Source organism: Plecotus auritus (assembly GCF_963455305.1).
Source record: "Plecotus auritus genome assembly, chromosome: 7".
Lineage (NCBI taxonomy): Eukaryota > Metazoa > Chordata > Mammalia > Chiroptera > Vespertilionidae > Plecotus > Plecotus auritus.
Window position 1 is genome coordinate 10,997,702 of NC_137774.1, and position 18,124 is coordinate 11,015,825.

Sequence of the window (18,124 nt, forward strand, 5' to 3'; positions counted from 1 at the left end):
AATAAATCTTTCTTACCCCCACCTAGGTCTACTCCCTCAGTTATCACTATTACTATTCAGTAATCATTGTCACCAATATCTTAGGAATCGTCCAAAGATATGCAGTGCTTCTACACACAGGAAGATTATTTTGGATAGCAAGATGAATATGGGAAAATAAAGTAGTTTTCACCCGACAGTCAGATTTTTCTTTTTCTGGATTTCATGGAAAAAAAGTGAAGATAATCAGTTGAAAAACAGAATGGGAATTAAAGCCATGAAATTAGAGGCTCTGAATAAGGAATTAGATTGTGTGCTGCAATAGATGACAAGACTCTCACCTATGGAGTAAGACCAAGAGGAGGAGGGATGAAGAGATAGAAGCCAGGCAGAGGCAGTATCTAGGATGAGAGTGGCAGCCGACAGGAGAAGGGAGGGCGTAACATAGCCAAGTTGTGGACCTGTCAAGAAAGAAGGTCTTAGTAGAAAATGAGCAGGTAACAGAGAAAGGATGAAGCCCAGCATAGCAATCACGGCTCACATGCAACATGGAAGGAAACTGCAACCCTGAGGAGGACCACCATCTCCTTGGCTCATCCTACCTCATAGCTGCGCCTATCCTGGGAGGTCAGTTCAAAGCAGGATTCTTTCTTGGAGTCTTTTCGCAGGTAGGGGGCCATCCGTACGCTGTAGCCCTTAATGAGAAAGGTCCCTTTGGGCTGCTTGCCTGCAAGACAGGAAAGCTCCTTGTACCCCTAGAGAGACGCAACTGCCAAGGGAAGGCATCTTCTCTGGTATGTAACATAAAAGCACAGAAACTGCTGTTACATCCCTGAGGAACCACAAGAGTCAAGGAAAGGTTTTTTAGGGGAAGCTTAAGAAGAGGCTACTGCGACAGCAAGGCAGACATCACTGCCAAGCTAGGGAAATGCTACAGGAAAGGTTATTTTGCCAAAGGAGTGCAACGGAGACAGAGAATTTATTAGAATGTTAAGAGATCTATAATAACAGGAAGAAGGAATTATTACAGCCGGGAGAGCGTGGCTGTAAACGTGAGGCTCTTGAAGGCTGTTATAGAAATGAAATATTATTATCAGGTCCAACAGAGCTCACATTTGAGGGGAGGGATAGCAGTGCAGGGGGCATTATAAGTTTCCAGGATCTCCTCCTATGCCCTATGCAGCCTGTGGGCTAAACTGTTCTCCCCCTCCTACTGGGTGGATGGGGATTTATGCTAGACTCTAAGTAATTAAAACTCAGTATTTTATCCTCCTCCCAAGAGGTCAAATTGGGAAGTAGCTGAGTAATGTTGAGTATCATCAGATGTTGAGAAAGGAGATAAAAGGCAAAGGACCCTACGTGAAAGAAAGGAGACAGTACCCTGCCTGTCACTCCCTTTAAAAAAAAATAGATACAGGAAAGGAAGAAGTGGTTTCCAAGAATTCTGTGTCCTCGTGGTGTGTTCAGGAAGAATGCATACAGGACAGGCACTTCCGTATCTGGGTGATGCTTTGAGTTCTGTATCATGTGGAATGAATTGCCTAATAAGGGCATTTGGATGATGATGAGGAGGAGGATGGCAGTGGACTGACAATAATTAAAAGAAAAGAAAAGAGATTCTGTCCTTCCCTGGTTGAGCTAAAAAAAAAATATGCCAACGCTCTGTATTTACTAAGAAAATGTCTTGGGCACAATACGAAGTAACTGGCGAGAAGGGAGCCATGCAGCAGTGCTTTTTGACACCAGAATCTTTTTTGTTAAAGTATCTCTCCTTGTTCTAACTGGCCACTAAAATGTTTTGTTGTTTCTTCGGTCACCAGATTTTATTTCACCCTGACAGCAAAATGGTCAATAAAAGTCTCCTAGTCTCTCGCTCTTGTTCTCCCTCTCACCTTGAGTGTAAAGAATTTTGAATAAATGAACATGATACTTGGTTTTCTATTCAGATGTGCCAACCGCTTATTTAAATGCAAGGGAAATGATGAACATTTTTACAAAGACCTAAATGTTGTCTTAGTTTGAAGGTTTAAAATAAGAAAAACACACCTGGCTGCCTTGTAAGCCAAGAATTCAGGGGAGAAATTGTGGTCGCTGGATTTGAGAGTGGGCTGGAGTTTGGGTAGGGAACTTGTTACTTTGAGGTATGCTGCTATCATTTCTAAGCGGGGCTTCACTCTTTACCCCTAGGTGGAAAGGCTCTGAAAAATCCGAGATGGTGAACCCAAGATGAAGGTCAGTGATACTGGTAGTAGTGGGCAGAGAGGCGGGGTGAGACGATTGCCTCAAAGCCCAAGGGCAAATCTTAAAGATTCCAAGTCATTTAGCTGCAGTCCTTTCTGCTACCTTACTGCCAAAGGTGCAGGAAGTTCAAAGGCAATGGGGTAAAATCTGAGTATTTCTTAGACTGGATATCCAGGCATTGGGAGAGGAATAAGCCTGGGAAAGAAGGAGGAGTGGAGAAACAGAAAATGATCAGAAGGAAAAGAAAGAATTTACTCTGGATCATTGGCCTCTGTACCAAGGCAACAGAGCAGAAGGAAATCCGCCTCCTCCTCCCAAAAGAATTGATGTTTTGCTTTACTTAATCTCCCTCTTGCTTTGTAGAATTACTCCTGGGACAGCCTGACTCTGCAGGAGGATAGCCTATTTGAAAGTTTGCATTCACCTAAAATGGTAATTTTTAGCTTGTGTAGATTTGTAGCTGCCTCCAATTTGTGCTTATATTTTCTATTCCTTCTCATGAATTAAGCAACTGTGTTAAGCATGGATGGGAGTTCTAGGGATAGCTTCTGAGTGTTGTGCTTGATTGAGTCAGTGGTGGCTGATTAAGAAGCTGCTCTGGCCTGAGTCAACACTTTGCTATGGCTGCCATCTGCTTGAAGGGTGTCTCTTGGGCACAGCAACCATTTGGGTCTCAACACTCCATGGCTCCAGGGGTGTCCACTGGATTACTTCCCAGGAGTCAGTAGAATCAAGTTTGAAACATGTTCTTAGAGAGTTTGGACTTGAAGGTTCTATTTCTGGGCCATTGGTCAGCTGTTTAAATCTTTCTCAGAGTTAATTTATTTTCAAAATTTAATTACGTTATTAAGAGTTTGAGGTTCTTTTTTTTTTTTAAATGCCAAAGTGTTCTACCTTGACAATGTTATTAGTCATAATAAAAGATAAGCCTTCGACATGCTGACCACAATATCCTAGTGTTTATGGGGACATAAATTCTAAATTGGCATCTGAGTGTTTGGTGATAGGCAAGGTATTATTTATTCAAGCCTGTTTCTTTCCCAAGCAGGTCCCTTTATGGGTGTTAGTTAAGGATTGCTATCTTGAGATCCAAGTGCTTGAGAATTTACGGAGTGTTTGCATCCAGGAGTGAGATGCTGCTGTGCAAATGAGGAACACTTACTTTTCTCATTAGCATAGTAGCAGAAGAGGCCTCTGCTGACAACACACCATCTCTTCTGCCACTCTGATCCAAAGAAACTAGGATCTAAATGGAACAGCAGTAAGGGACATAAATTCAGGTAACGACAATCACCAAAGAGTCCGTAAAATCTAACCACACACAGTCCAGCGTGTTATTGTTTTATTTCCCAGGTTAATGGACTGTAAAACCCTCCCTTTCACTCCCACAGGTTATCCCATATTGACTCAGGGTCCAGAGGACTTGCTCAGTCAGAGGTCCAAGTTCTAAACAGGGTTTGCCTGCTCTGACCCCTTACAGCTGCCTATCTTCCTTTATTTCAGCTTCAAATCTTATCCTGTACTTTTCAAATTCTCCATGATATCTTTATGTGTTGCCTTTTAGCAAACCAAAACGATGCTCTAGGCCCTGGGCACAAGAAAGGCTTTCTTCGTACGAGGCCAATTTAAACCTGGGACTCTGGCCCTAGTAGTACCTATTCTAATCAAACAAGTGATAGGTTGAGAGTTGGGCCCCTCTGACACTTACAAGTGGCTGCTTCACATATGATATAAAAATTATAACTCTAGCCCAGCTGGCTTGGCTCAGTGGTTGAGCATTGACCTATGAACCAGGAGGTCACGGTTTGATTCCCTGTCAGGGCACATGTCCGTGTTTCGGGCTCGATCCCCAATGTGTGGTGTGTAGGAGGCAGCCCATCAGTGATTCTCTCCCATCATTGATGTTTCTATCTCCCTCTCCCTCTCCTTTCCTCTCTGAAAGCAATAAAAAGATTTATTAAAAAATTATACTCTAGGCAACATAGTTTCATTCTTCATGGGAGTACATGGAGAGATGAGAACAAGAATAGCATTCATTTGTTCATTCAACAAGTATTTATTGAGCATCTATTGGATACCAGGTGAGCAAGGTAGATCCAGTCCCTATCCTGATGAAGCTCATAACCTGCTGAGGATTTTGGGCCATCTCCGTTTAGCCTACAAAACAGATTTCTTTCCTTCCCTTCCTTTTGCCTTCCACCTACTTAACACTGTTTTGGGTCTGGAGAAGACACCTGCTGTGTTAGCCCTCTTTTTCCTCAGTTCCCTTCCCTTCCTGGAATGTTCTGAGATCTATGGGTCTGGTCATTACCTTTACTTTTCTTCTCCAAGTATCCTTGCTTGATGATGCTATCAAGCTCTTGAGCTCCTCTTGGGAAGTCTTCCATTCCTAAAAGGAACAACAGTAAAATGCTTTATTGAAACCTGACAGAATTTTCATTTATTTAGGCTACTTTCAATAGTCTACATTAATGAAGGGGTACAGAAGAACAACTGCTTAAACACAGCATAAAATAAAACAACTTCTAGATGATTGGGGGAAAAAGTAAATTTTCTTTCTTCCTAAGTATATCTAAGGCTAAAATCACTTAAAATGATCTAAACACATATTAGTTTGTGCAAGGGGAGGTAGCCTAAATATGTTTTGATTGGCCAGAAAAGGACTCCAGAGAATGAAGAATGTGCTGTGGATATAAGCTCCACATTGGATAATCCACATTGAGATGATCAACAGTCAAATGAATAACCTCCTAAGCAGCAATAAACACACATTCTTTCTTTTTTTTTTTAAAAGCAAACAGCCACCTTAGTGAACATACATTTTATTAAGTTCACACAAAGAAGGGTTATGCAAGCTGAACTTGGCAATGACTGCCAAATCCTGGTTTTGTCAAAGTATGGGAAGGAGTCTAAGAATGGTGGAAGCTTTTATGAAGAGAAGATCCAGAAGGGAACTGACAACAGCCTTTAATTGCATGCTGCGAAAATTCTTGGCTTTCAATTAGCCTGGTTAGGTACAAATTTATTGAAAAGTCAAGATCCTAATCCATCTTCCACCATCGGAGTTTATACTTATTTTATAGAAGGGAGGGGCAAAGAACAGAGACAAAGAGGAAGAAATTTACTCCTCAAAAAATTAAATGAGCCCTGGATGGATGGTTCAGTTAGTTGCAGGCACTTACTAGGTTGTCAGTTCCATCCCTAGTTGGGGTGTGTACAAGAGGCAACTGATGATGTTTCTCTCTTTCTCTCTCCCTTCCTCTCTCTCTAAAATCAATAAACATATCCTTGGGTGAGGATAAAAAAAAAAAAGAAAAACAACAACAAAAACCCTCCAAAACTTTAAAAATATATAATTCTATATTTCTTAATTAGGAGAAATAAAGGGAGTGGGTTAGTGTAGTCCTAATATGTATTCTTTTAGTCCCCAAACCCAAATCTTTTTTCATTTGCCTTAAAATATTTAAAAAGCAGAGAAACCAAGATGGCGGCATAGGTAAATACCTGAACTTGCTGCCTCGCACAACCACTTCAAAACTACAACTAAAAGATAAAACGGACATCATCCAGAACCACAGGAAGGCTGGCTGAGTGGAAATTCTACAACTAGAAGGAAAGAGAAAAGCACACTGAGACTCAGAGGAGCTGCGGAAGTAAAGTGCAGAGGTACGGAGGTGCGTGCGGGAAGGGCTGGCAACTGAGTACACAGGTGGCTTTTTCAAGCGGGAGGGAGACACAAGCTCCCGACTGCTCTGAACTCCAGTTCCGGGCGAGACTCTGGGACCCAGACTCATACAGGGTGAAACTGGACTGTCTGGCAGTGGGCGGAACTTGAGGGCGGCTTTCTCTCAGAGGTGCTTGCAGTAATTACCATGGGACACTGAGACCCAGGGGCCTCTTAGGGCAGGGCTGACGGGAAGCCATTGCTGTTTGCTCCACCCTGAGACCCTGCCCCACCCAAACTGTCGCAGAGGCTTTTGCATATGCATGGCCTGGTCCTTTGAAATCTAAAATTAACAGCCCAGCTGGTGTGACTCAGCGGTTGAAATCTAAAATTACCGCCCTAACCGGTTTGGCTCAGTGGATAGAGCTTTGGCCTGCGGACTCAAGGGTCCCATGTTCGATTCTGGTCAAGGGCATGTACCTTGGTTGCAGGCACATACCAAGTAGGGAGTGTGCAGGAGGCAGGTGATCGATGTTTCTCTCTCATCGATGTTTCTAACTCTCTATTCCTCCCCCTTCCTCTCTGTAAAAAATCAATAAAATATATATTTTAAAAAAATTACCTAACAAACTGCAGCTGGGTCAGAGAGACCCAGAGCCACCAAAAGAAGGCCCAAGGCCTCACAGCAGCTTGCACTGCTTCACAGCTGGGACTCATCTGGGCACCTCCAAGCCCCAAACAAAGAAGAGGAATCTGCAGATCTCTCCGTAGCTCCTGCTGGGTGCCCTCAGGCAGAGGCTAAATTAGCACCTCCTTGGAGATTCAAGAGCCAGTGTAAGCTCCAGTGGCACAATCAGTTAGCGCGTGGTACTTATAAGAGCCAGTGTACCCAGTGGTCAGAGTGGGACCATCCAGATTACAACTCCTTAGATCTATAAGGGACACACTCAGGGGGCAGACTCAGTGAGCACCAAAGCCCCACTGAAGCAAGTCTTGCCTCATAAGGGTGTCTCCAGGACAGAAGTTCTCCCATCGTAGACACAGCTGGTCCTCACAGTCAATTGGCCTGGAGGTCAATTCCTCCCAGTGATACCAACAACAATCAAGGCTTAACTACAACAGGACTGTGCACATAGCCCACAAAGGGGTGCACCAAGAGTGTCCACCTCAGGTAATTGGGAAGGCTGAGCCACTGGGCCATATAGGACACCTAGCACACAAAGCCGCTTTATCAACACAGGGAAGCAGCCAAAATGCGGAGACAAAGAAACAGATCACAAATGAAAGAAATGGAGGAAAGCAAACAACTGGATATAGAGTTCAAAACCATGGCTATAAGGTTTTTCAAGAATTTTCTAGAAACCACCAATAAATTTAATGAGACCCTCAAGGATATGAAAAAGGACCAACTAGAAATTAAGCATACACTGACTGAAATAAAGAATAATATACAGAGATCCAACAGCAGACTAGAGGATCACAAGAATCAAGTTAAAGACTTGAAATACAAAGAAGCAAAAAACACCCAACCGGAAAAGCAAAAAGAAAAAAGAATCCAAAAATATGAAGACAGGAGCCTTTGGGACAACTTCAAGTGTACCAACATCCGAATTATGGGGGTGCCAGAAGAAGAGAGAGAGCAAGATATTGAAAACCTATTTGAAGAAATAATGACAGAAAACTTCCCCCACCTGGTGAAAGAACTAGACTTACAAGTCCAGGAAGCGCACAGAACCCCAAACAAAAGGAATCCAAAGAGGACCACACCAAGACACATTATAATTAAAATGCCAAGAGCAAAAGACAAAGAGAGAATCTTAAAAGCAGCAAGAGAAAAACAGTTACCTACAAGGGAGTACCCATACGATTGTCAGCAGATTTCTCAACAGAAACTATGCAGGCCAGATGGGAGTGGCAAGAAATATTCAGTGATGAATAGCAAGAACCTACAACCAAGATTACTCTACCCAGCAAAGCTATCATTCAGAATTGAAGGTCAGATAAAGAGCTTCACAGATAAGAAAAAGCTAAAGGAGTTCATCGCCACCAAACCAGTATTATATGAAATGCTGAAAGGTATTCTTTAAGAAGAGGAAGAAGAAAAAGGTAAAGATAAAAATTACGAACAACAAATACATATCTATCAACAAGTGAATCTAAAAATCAAGTGAATAAAAAACCTGATGAACAGAATAAACTGGTGAATATAATAGAATCAGGGGCATAGAAAGGGAGTGGACTGATAATCCTTTGGGGGAAAGGGGTGTGCGGGAAGAGACTGGACAAAAATCATACACCTATGGATGAGGACAGTGGGGGTGGCGGTAAGGGCATGGCGTGGGGTGGGAACCGGGTGGAGGGGAGCTATGGTGGGGAAAAAAGAGGAACAATTGTAATAATCTGAACAATAAAGATTTATTTAAAAAATATTTAGAAAGCAAACAAAACACAAAGCAAAATAAGGCACAGCCTCTGCAATATCTTGAGACTGTTGGGTGGAATACTTGTTTTCGATTACACGATTTTTAAAAAAATATCTCCTACCATAACTAACTTTTATTCAGTGATAGCTACTTTGCTCAGTGCTTTACATACGTTTTGTCTATAAAAATAACATTTTACGACAATGTAAAAAGTAACTAAAATTACCACTTGCTTCTAAGCCGTTCCAAGCTTAGTTTTAAACACATGAACCAGAAGAGCTTCTCTCTTTTCTTTCTCAGTGTGTCGAAATGCCTACTTATCCATATTGTCAACTTCCTTGATCATGGACTGTTGGGATTTGGGTGTTTTACAGCCAGCACACTCTGTGGCTGCTATGAATCCTGCCAGAGGAGTCTCAGGGTGCACACATGAGATTAAGAGCACCAAAGGCAAGTTCGTTTGCCTAGGACCCTTTCATTTCTCCCACCGCTCTGAAAATGCTATTATCTCTTTGAAAATGCTTTCCCAGAAAACAGAAACAGACTCTACTGAGGATGGGGTGAGGAACAGTACGGCTGAGAAGGCCCTTGGAAGCAGAGCCCATCCTCTTGGCAGTGCAGTAAAAAAATTGCTCCTAGAGACCTAAAAATTAAATGCAAAAACACGGGAGATAAGGAAAACCGGGTCGCCTAAGCTTGAAGTATCCATCTCTTTTTCCCATGGGGTTCCCCCTACCGTTTTTTTTTTTTTTTCTCTCTTAAGATCTTATTAAACTTAAGAGACACAGCTACCTGTTAAAGATGCGGAGAGTCTGAATCATAAAAGACATGTTAAATGTTCTATTAGACACCAAACCTCCTTTTAAAAATGCAAATCTAAATGCCGTTTTATGGAACATCTATAATTATGAAAATGGGAAGACATTGCCTTGTGTGCAGGGAGAGGCTGTGAGTATGAATATTACATTAATGTGCCCACACCAGCTCACTGATCCTGCTGGCAGGAGCATAAAAAATGCTTGAGTGAAACTTTTATTTAGATGTTAAGACTCCAGACCCCAGCGGGGTGACAGAGACAGTCCTGTGAGTTGCCATCAGAGAGAGAGCTTGAATTGAATTACCCAGGGGGGAAGGAAGTAGTGATGAGCGCTTATTTAATTTCATTTACTTTCAGTACATTATCAGCATGAGGCTTTTCTCTCCCCACCAACCGAAACCCAAGAATGCCGCCACCAAGAAAACAAAGACATAATGCAGCAGAGATGCTTGGACTTCAAGTCACCAATTCTGGGAGACTAGAGACAGCACCGTCACCACCTTCTCTCCCCAACGTCACACCTGGCGTTCTAAAATCGGGCACTGAATGAGTTGCTGAATTTCCTTTCTTGGTCATTTACCAACAAGATCCTGAAGAGTAACAGAGCTGGAAATTGCAGTGTTTTGTAAGACGTGTTAGGCTGCTTTCTGACTAGAGGGAATCGGTATTGATGAACTCTCTTGCCTGGTTTCTCTTGTGGGAAGTGGGAGCCACGGGATTACAGGTGACGTTTGGAATGGTTATGGAAAAAAAATGAGGAAATCAAACAAGACCAATCTCTATTCTTTTGATCATTTTCTATCTGCAGGGCACTGTACAATAACAGAGTTGTTCTCGATGTAAAGTTGACTGTGAGCTCTATTTCATCAGCTCCATGACTTATCAGATAAATCCAGACAACCAAAGTGGGGTACCACTGTGGCAATCAAGCTGTCTCCTCTTTTGGTGTCAGTTCGGGGTCCTACTGGTCGAGAACTGATTATCCTGAGGGTGCACACGTTAGCCGTAGTCCTGGGGTGATGAGACAGGAGGCGTCTTGTAGGTCCGAATTGACACCTACCGGCAAGTGAACAGATCTACAGAGTTACTTAATGCAGAATACAAGTACCTAAATGCCTTGCAGGAAGATAATAAAAATAGGAAGAAGCCACAAACAATTGCTATTTTAAGGCAGAAACATTTATATTTAAATATGCAATTTTAAAAAAATTGAGGTGTTTTTTTTTGGGGGGGAGGGGGGTTTCATTACCTGAAAAAAGATAAGAAATGATTTAGATTTATTGGGAATGAATGGCCCTCTTGGATAAACCTTAGGGTGTATCACATTATATCAGCACAAAACAGAATTACATTAGTGTCATAATCTCTCTCTACCACTACACTTAACTAAAACTGTCAGACTAGCCTATAGAAAGAAAAGATTCACTTAGCTGAATGCTGTGGGGCCATAAAGATAAGATCAACAGAGAAGTGTGTTACCCAGAAGTGATGGCCACCCAACTTTCATGGCAGTTAAAGATAAAAGAAATTCTCAGACATCCTTCTCTCCTCACCCAGATTCCTTTAAACCCTGTATCCCACCCATCCCCAACTCTGCAATAAAAAAACGACAGAGTTGCCAAGACCGGTTTGGCTCAGTGGATAGAGCGTCAGCCTGCGGACTGAAAGGTCCCAGGTTCGATTCCGGTCAAGGGCACGTAACTTGGTTGCGGGCACATCCCCAGTAGGAGGTGTGCAGGAGGCAGCTGATCGATGTTTCTCTCTCATCGATGTTTCTAACTCTCTATCCCTCTTCCTTCCTCTCTGTAGAAAATCAATAAAATATATTTAAAAAAAACACACACACAAAAAAAAACGACAGAGTAGGATTCCATCTCTCAGTGCTAAACGTGACTCCTCAGTCAGCTGCTCACAGCAACAACAATGGGGACCCTTTGGAGTGTGATACATTTCCATAAAACAGTCAATAAAAAAGACACGGGAGCTTATGTGAGTCACGGCCTATTTAACCAGCTGCGTTCTAGCCCACTGAGAAAAGAGAATTGGAGAAATCAGTTGGCAACACCACAGCACAAGGCTAATCGTACAGGAGGCCACACCATTTCCCCTGGGAAAAGGCTGCAGCGCCTGCAGAACAAGCCAGGTGCTTGCGGACGTCATTATAGGTCGCTGGTTTGGTCTCTTGCTAACTCAACTGAAATGAAAATCGGTAATTAAAAAAAAAGAAAAATATTTTATGCAAGTCCCCACCTTAAATGATGGACTTCTCCCATCCTCCCCTTTCCTTTTAATTCAAGTTCTTCTCAATTGTTTGAAAAAGGGACCAAACTAACTCCATCCAGCCTGTAGAGTGATAGCTTCCAGGGGGTGAATTTCAGGCAGGATGAAGTTTACCAAGGGGCCTTCATTCAGGTATCCTGATAAAGGACCCGGGGAGCTGGGTGGATGAGGTTGGAGAAAATCTAATATTTGAAGGCTGGGAACGGTTAAGTTCCATTTGCAATTCCACTTCACTTGCAGATTGCTGGTGTGTATGCCCTGCAGACAACTGACAAACACTTCACAGTGTTTCAAAGGCACAAAAAGGGGAACAGGCAGGTGGGGTGCGTGGACAGTATTCTCCTGTTTGTGGACCCTAAATCTGTTCATTAAACCCTCTTCCTTGTGTTTCGTTTCGGTGGCCTTCTTTAATAAGTTCATTACTGCTTTTCCTTAGCTTCTTGCATTTCTGGGTTACTTTTTGCCCTTTTCCTCAATTTTTCAGGAATCAGTCAATAAATGACAGCTTGAGCCCTGACCGGTTTGGCTCAGTGGTAGAGCGTCGGCCTGCGGACTGAAGGGTCCGGGGTTCGATTCCGGTCAAGGGCATGTACCTTGGTTGCGGGCACATCCCCAGTAGGAGGTGTGCAGGAGGCAGCTGATCGGTGTTTCTCTCTCATCGATGTTTCTATTTCTCTATCCCTCCCCCTTCCTCTCTGTAAAAAAAATCAATAAAATTAAAAAAAAAAATGGCAGCTTGAGGTGTCTGTCAAGCAGTGTTCATCTGAGCTTGATGCAAGTGGGAAGTTGGTTTCAAGGACTCTTCTGCTATTAGTCCCGTGGGACAGGCTGATAATGGTTCTTTCACATCCGTGGTTCCATCTGATAGCCGAGTTCACACTTCTTACACTTTTCTGTCATTTTGCTTCACTTATTAAGGGATTTAGACGGACACACGTAAGGTGAAAAATTCTAAATCACTAATACTAGACTTAGGATCTAAAAGTTCCAAAGATATAGAAACCACTCAGCTTTAATTTCTTGGAGAAATATCTTGAACAGCAGATGAAAGGAAAGGAGCGAACAGAATGCGCTTCATCACGTTCTGTGACAAGCGGTGACCTAAGAAGGTAGGAAACGAAACAAGCGCAATTGGGGCTAACCTGACGGACATCTGCGAATGGTAGAAATAATAATTTGTAGGTAGCAAACCAACGCAGGAGACAGCATTCAGGGGGTCTTGATGGACTCTTATTGCCCCTCCAATTTTTTAATCCAGGTAACAGACCAGACAGTGTAAAAAAAAAAAAATCTGTGGGAGAAATCATGTTATATTGAAGATAAAGAAAATACATGACAGATTCTAGGCCAGTAGTACGAAGAAAAAAAAACACAACAGATAATTGAACAAAATGATGATAACTAGCATATCTTAATAACAACGGTAAAAAATAAAGAACAAGTTTTTAATCCACAGTTTAACGTCTCATCTGAGCTCCATGCTAACCCCATGAATACACTATCAGCTCCACCGTACAGACTGGGAAACGAAAGTTTAGTGAAACTGAGGGACTTGCTGAAGGTTGCTTGGCTACAAAAGCCATTGCTCCTTCCACCACCCTGAGCTTCATTTGAAGGGACCCACTCAGAAAAGGCTGAGGAAAGACAGGGTCTTCCCACCTCGCTCTCCCACAAAAGAGACCCCACTTAAATTTGGAAAAAGAAACAGACCAATGTATGGTTATTGTCATACTTGATGTCAAAAATTACTTTTAAGATCTTGTATTTCTTTTCTTTTTTAAAAAAAAAATATTTTATTGACATTTTACAGAGAGGAAGGGAGAGGGATAGAGAGCTAGAAACATCGATGAGAGAGAAACATTGATCAGCTGCCTCCTGCACACCCCCCACTGGGGATGTGCCCGCAACCAAGGTACATGCCCTTGACCGGAATCGAACCCGGGACCCTTCAGTCCGCAGGCCGACGCTCTATCCACTGAGCCAAACCGGTTTCGGCAAGATCTTGTATTTCTTATTTCCTTTTTAATGTGCTGGCTGATTTATCTGTGGAATTGCTTTCTAGGGCAAGGCTGTGTGAAGTGCAAGAGGTCAACAGATACACAGAGCAAAATAAAAGAATGATACCATAACCAAAGGATATACAGGGCAAAGAAAATACAAGCGGAAGCAACCCGGAGCTCTCTAAAAAATGCTGCCTGGACACCAAAGTTCATAAAACCTCTTCCGACACGAGAGTGAGATCTAGAAAAACGAAGCCCTGTTCCAGCGGAGGGCTCACCCAGGCATCCTGGACCTGATTTGCTTACTCTTTCAGGAAGATGCATTGGTTAAAAAAGAAAGAAAAAAGTTAAGTCAAATACCCACGTTGGATTCTTTTCATAAAACACTCAATCAGTAATGCCAAGCTGCAAGGCAACATACTGAAACCATGAATATTCATGGAGGAACCACACTAAGTGAACGGGATTGTGGTGTGAAAGTCTCCACGATTTTCACTTTCAGTGGGATTTTTACTTATAAGAAATGAAAGGATTAGAAAAAAGTCTTTCCAACTCCAGGCACGATAGCTTCTACAACAGTACTTCTAGCACCTTAATAAACGGTAAGAATAGCATCTGGTGTGTGTGAATAGTTCATTGTAAAGAATAACTAATTCAGTATAATAATCATTGATTCTCAATCATGGTATCATGACTCAGTGGTGTCTTTTGATTAGTTGAAGGTGTGGAGATTTTGGATAATTCACTTTTAGAATAAGAATCCTTCCCTAAAATATACATAGTATAAACTCTAAGGAGTTTGGTGCTAATGAGTTAATTTCTTGAAGCCTAAAGAATAGCTGCCACTGGGAAATCTGGTCCCTTTCATAGGGGCACACCAGTTTATTAGAGGCAGTGCAATTCATTATTCATATACCTGTTTCTTTACTTATTCACTCTTATTATTTTTGTTACTCCTCAACTGAGGATATTTTTTCCATGGATGTTTAGGGAGAGTGGGAGAGAGAGGGAAAGATAGAGAGAAACATCGATGTGAGAGGCATCAATTGGTTGCCTCCTGCACCAGCCCTGACCAGGGCCTGGGCCAGGGAGGAGCCTGCAGCTGAGGAACATGCCCTTGGCCAGAATCGAATCCAGGACCCTTTGGTCCGCAGGCTGACGCTCTAGCCATTGAGCCAAACAGGCCTGGACCGTATACCTGTTTCTTTATCCCTAAAGGCACAGTACGCACAGTAGGTGCCCAATAAATGTTTGTTAAACTGAGCTGAAACCACTTCTAGCCTAATGGGACTTGTGATCTAAGAAGGCAATATGGGAGTGAATATTTGTTAGATAAATCATTTTTACCCAAGCCACAAACAGCAATTTCTGTTCTGCTGTATATTCACTCTTTTAATCTTAAGGTTGGTAATGTGAAATAAGAAATTAAAAAAGGGAAAGAAAGGAAGCGTTAGACAAGAGAGCAAGGAGGATGTGGGGAGTGCAGAAGTCAGGATGAATAACAGTTCTGAGAATAATAGGAGGAGGGCAAGGAGGATTTTGGGGAAAATTTTAGGAAAAAAATACTATGAGCCCCAATTGCAGAGAACTAAATTTCTGAGCCTATTTCACAGCCTCAGTGAGACACCAATTCTATTCACCTCAGATCTTATCTATCTTCAGGAAAGCATCAGAGGAGGGGGTTCGGGGGAACCCATAAATGGACAAAGGGCTGAGCCCCAACTCCAACAACTTAAACGAATAACCGAGTACTCTTCAGAAAACAGCTGTTGATAGCAATTTCTGAGCTACAGACCTTGAGTGGCTGGGAACTTGATCTCTTCTTAGAGTGTTGCCCCAGCTTTGTTCTTTTATTTCTCTTTGAGCCCCCACAGGTACATTTGTTTGCATCCTGTATGCAAACATCCTACGTGTGTCTGAGCACTTAACAGCGTTGCTGGTGAAGCTTATGTGGGGATTAGTGTACTAGAATCCTGGAGTCTCTATTTTAGTTACTCTCCAAACCAAAAGATTTCAAGGAGATAGAGAATGATAATAATTCTATCTCCTCCCTGTCTCTCCAGTTAAAGACATTCAGATATCATCAGAGCACTGCATAAAAAACAAAACAAAACAAAAACAGTTAACGCAAACAAAGCAGAAAATAAAGAAGAAGATGGGAACTAATTATCGTGATTCTCTGGGGCTCTTTCAGGGTGGGTAATCTAATGAGAACTCTCATACCCCATCAGGAAGAACTTGATGGGGATGCAATGACCTTAGCAATGTGGTTTTGACCTGGCATGTATCATCTACTGGACCAAGTGCCACTCCCAAACCAGACCTCCCTCCTAGCCAGCTCCCTGGGTGTCTCTGTGCAGCAGTATGGAATCGGAGACAGAAAAATGAAGGCTCTGATAAGGAACCTTAGGGTATTTGAGATTCAAAATCTTACTTGATTCTTCTGTTTCATTTGACAAAACTCAAGTCTGAAGTAAGTCAAACTTGGCAAGGAAAAAAATTAGAGAGGGGAAAATGAGGGTGATGTATCTAGACCCAAAAGTTTCCAACCAAATCGAGTCTGTAATTGCAAAATAAAAACACTAAATCTCAATATCTATTTGCACAGCTCATTAACCAAGGACTCACACTCAGCAAATGGAAAACACACACACACACAAACCACCCAAAAAAAGAAGAAAAAGAAAAAAACAAAACTTCAGTACCAAATACAGTTGGAAAGTTACTATGGAGACCGTCCATGCCTAGGATCTGAACTAGGCCCTGTCACATTCTGCTAGGCTGCTGTCAGATGCATCTGTCTGTCTGTCTTTATTGCTGACTTAGAAAGTAGCAAATCGGATGAGGCAAAGTATCTTTTGTCACACAGTGCTCAAGAGCGAGAGCGAGAGCAAGAGAGAGAGAGAGAGAGACAGAGAGAGAGACAGAGAGAGAGCATCCTTTTCCCCATTGAGCATTCTGAACGTTACGGCAGGCACCCGACCTGCTGTGCTACTGGGACGACATGATTTACAATGTGAAAAGGGAAAACCTAAATCACCACGTAATGAAAACATTAAAGTTAATGTATCACAAGTGAGGAATTTATTACCATTAACTCCAATAAACAGTTATAAAACACTCGTCCTTTCCTGTCCAAGCACAGGGACACAGACACTGGACTTCATTACGCTCAACTTTCTTTCCTTCTTCACTAGACCAGTCATGTGTGTTTGAACCAACCACCATTTATTGTTAAGTGGACTGGCTCATTTTCCAGGGCTGTAGAACGCTGAAAGCACATCCATTTTGCTTCACGGTGCTTGGTACAGACAGATGAAATAGCAAAGTTTAGAAGACATGCCGCTCTGTATTTCTATATACGTTTATTTAAAGTCCCTAAAATGTATTGTCTGATAAAAGGCAGAGTAGCTCTTCTGAGCAGCCCTTCCCAGTGGCAGGTGTAAAGTAATAACGCCTGGCAAGGAGGGTGGCATATTGGACGCCAATGCACGTCAGGTATGTTTAGCTGAATAATTTTTCCCTTGTTATTGTTTGGCATAGAAGCTTAGAAGCCTGGGATGGAAACCCATTTCCTTCCAACATTTTTCTCTGTCATAGGGGCACACCAGTCTATTACCTTTAGGTTGTTCATGAACAAAAGAGACGGCACATATTGGATGGCTAAGGTAGACTGGTTCCGGATTCATTTGTTTTACAGGAAAAAAAAAAAAAAAAAAAAGAACATAAGTCTCTTTGGAAAGCCAACTCTCTTTGTGGAACTGCCTGCGTGTTACAAAGCAGACGGGAGAGGCAGCACGAAATACAGGCTTCCCTGACCAAACAGTTAGAATAGTAACAACGATAATAGGAACACTTTATAGCCGGGTAGCACTTCACTTAGTGTTTGTAAGATGCTTTCCTTTATGGCACCTCCTTGATTCTGATACAGACACAAAGCCCTCAACAGTCTGGCCTTCGGAAGTGGGAACTGAGGCTCAGCCAGGGAAAGGGACTTTCTCATATAGCTGGGAAAAAAGGACTCAGACATAAACTCAGTTTTGTTTTTTTTAAAGTTCCAAATTCAGTCCTTTTTTTTTTTTTTTGGCTAAACCATACCATACAAACATTGTTTCCTAACGAATAATGTTATAGTCATAACCATAATGTAAACTCAAGCTGAAGAATGTTTTAATTCTAGATTTCTCAGTCCAAATTTCGTGGATCTAGGTCCCAGTCCTGCCGGATGGAGCCTGAGAGCTGTCCAGGATGTCAACCCTGAAGTGGCATCTGATCCTTGGCATTGTCAGAGAAGAGGTAGGTACCTGGGTGACCCTCCAGTCTGAGGTTCACAGGAATGTTTAACTCTACCTGCTGGGTCACTCAGGGGCCAAACTGCGCAGAACATGTGAAAGGAGAGAAGCTCTGGTGCAGAGTCTGAGCTGCCTGTCCTGCCTCCCCACAGTTAAAATTTCCATATGTGGGAGCAACTGCTAAAAGGTGACATAATTGAAGAAGTTAGCAATACTCGTCAAGGAAATCCTTCTAAGTATTATTTCATCCCTTATTTTAGCGTCTCCGTAAGGTGCCTTAATGAAGTACTCTTAGCTGGAGAGGTTACAGGGCTCGAAGCAAGACCCTGCAACTCATTTTACTGCTGGGGAAACTAAAGCCCAACCAGCTAGACTATGTGACTCACCCAATGATGTCATTATGTGACTCACTCAGTGGTGTCATTATG

The 18,124-nt window shown here is 42.4% G+C and overlaps 1 protein-coding gene across 5 annotated transcripts in view; it reads right to left on the minus strand.

Annotated features, from left to right (window-relative positions):
- Window positions 1-18,124, minus strand: part of SKAP1 (src kinase associated phosphoprotein 1) — a 266,959-nt gene that overhangs the window by 44,028 nt on the left and 204,807 nt on the right. For 3 of the 5 annotated variants that reach the window (XM_080682152.1, XM_080682151.1, XM_080682150.1), the window contains 3 exons: window positions 4,532-4,609; window positions 3,383-3,466; window positions 582-706 (listed from right to left, as the gene is read on the minus strand). In XM_080682152.1, the coding sequence (XP_080538278.1) occupies window positions 582-706; window positions 3,383-3,466; window positions 4,532-4,609 (287 nt within the window). The remainder of the gene's footprint in view (window positions 1-581; window positions 707-3,382; window positions 3,467-4,531; window positions 4,610-18,124) is intronic. The other 2 variants (XM_080682154.1, XM_080682153.1) reach the window with 1 other exon arrangement.